Here is a 1,572-nt window from a genome sequence, read left to right as displayed (position 1 = left end):
GAGAGAGAGAGAGAGAGAGAAGCATCATTTGGAGGCCCCCAGCCCAGTCCTTTGCTTGCCCAGATGGGGGAGGGAGGGCCCATGGTGGGCAATGGGGCCCATCCCCTCCACAGAGTCACCTCCTGCTCTGATAGGGATAGTAAGAGATTGGGGCAGTTGGCCTACCACTGGCTGAATTATGGGTGCCCCATCCCCATTCCCTCCCCGAGCTGGGAGTGCCTTCCTACAATTGTCCCCACCTTTGTTTCTTACAGGTTCCTGTGTTGCCCCCGGCAGCCTCCCTTCCAAGTAGGTGTGCTCTTGGTTAGGGGCCCCCTCGATTTCCTTCCCCTGCTTCCTCTGTCCTCTCTCTGGGCTCCACCTTCCAATCCAGCTCCATTCATCAGTTTCTCCTATCTGTACTGTGGGGCTTTGGACCAGGCCAGTGGTTCCTGAGAGCCTCTGGGTAGTGTAAATAATTAACACACTTGGTCACTAACCAAAAGGCTAGCGGTTCGAGTCCATCCAGAGGCTCTGCAGAATAAAAGCCTGGTAATCTTAACTCCTGAAAATTCGAGCATTGAAAACCCTATTGGGTCCCTTTCCTGTCCTGACCAGTAATTCCTTCCCTACTTGCCCTCATCTGATCAAACTCTGGTGTCAGCCTGTTGACTTGGGCCATCTGGGGAAGGAAGGAATGTGGTGACAATGGCCCTGCAGGTGCCCTGCATGGCTTTGTGACGTCTGCAGCCTAACTGTGTGTTCATTTTCCAGGTGACTCTGACACTGAGGCTGGAAATCGGCCCCCATCAGAACCCACCATGGCCCCAAATGAGCCAGAGAGCCTAGTCCTGGCTCAGAAGTCACCAGCCCCCAAGACCAGGAAACTGGGGAGGAAACAACCAACTCCTGGTCCAGAGAAGGCAGAGGCAGCTGCTGGGGGAAGATCCCATGGTGGTGCCTCACCTACTGCAGCTGCCAGCACCAGCCCGCTCGGCCCCTCACTAAGGTCCCGCTTCCGCAGCCTGCTAGAGACAGCCTGGCTCAATGGCCTGGCACTGCCCACTTGGGGCCACAAGGTCCCAGGACAGGACCGGCCTTCACCCCACCCACAGCTGTTGGGGGGTCAGAGCCACCACCTGTAGCATTGGTTGCTGGTGCTATGTGGACATCTTCCTGTCTGAACATCACTGTTTGCACCCCTCCTACTGTCTTGCCATTTCCCCGCAGAAGGTAGACATGCCCTTGAAGTTTCTCTAGCCCTCACCCACCCAGGAGGGGCTGAGAGCTCCTTTACTTGTAACTTGAGACTCTATTTGAAATGATTGCTTCTTATTTTTCCTAAGAGAAGTGTGGGCTTTGGAGCCAGACACTTGGACTTGAGTCGGCTCCTTTATCCTTGTTGTGATCTAGGCAAGTTACTGTCCCTCTCTTAAGCCCAATTCCCCATTTGTAAAATAGAACAACGCAACCTACCTCACAGGGTTGTGGGGACAATGCCTGACACACACCCAGCACGGTTCAGTCTCTGCTCCCTCCTGGGACAGGGCTTTATCTCGGCCAGGGCCTGGGATTGCCATGGGGAGCAGAACC

The 1,572-nt window shown here is 55.1% G+C and overlaps 1 protein-coding gene across 1 annotated transcript in view; it reads left to right on the top strand.

The window, feature by feature from the left end:
- Positions 1–1,124, top strand: part of LOC102826647 (chromosome unknown open reading frame, human C15orf39) — a 7,352-nt gene extending 6,228 nt beyond the window's left edge. Inside the window, exon 3 of the mRNA XM_006866563.1 lies at positions 754–1,124. Coding sequence (XP_006866625.1) covers positions 754–1,124 — 371 coding nt within the window. The remainder of the gene's footprint in view (positions 1–753) is intronic.
- Positions 1,125–1,572: the final 448 nt, after the last annotated feature.

The sequence above is a fragment of the Chrysochloris asiatica genome, unplaced genomic scaffold, assembly GCF_000296735.1.
Source record: "Chrysochloris asiatica unplaced genomic scaffold, ChrAsi1.0 scaffold00092, whole genome shotgun sequence".
Taxonomy (NCBI): Eukaryota; Metazoa; Chordata; class Mammalia; order Afrosoricida; family Chrysochloridae; genus Chrysochloris; species Chrysochloris asiatica.
The sequence above is the reverse complement of the archived record's forward strand: the minus strand, read 5'-3'. Positions and strand labels throughout refer to the sequence as shown.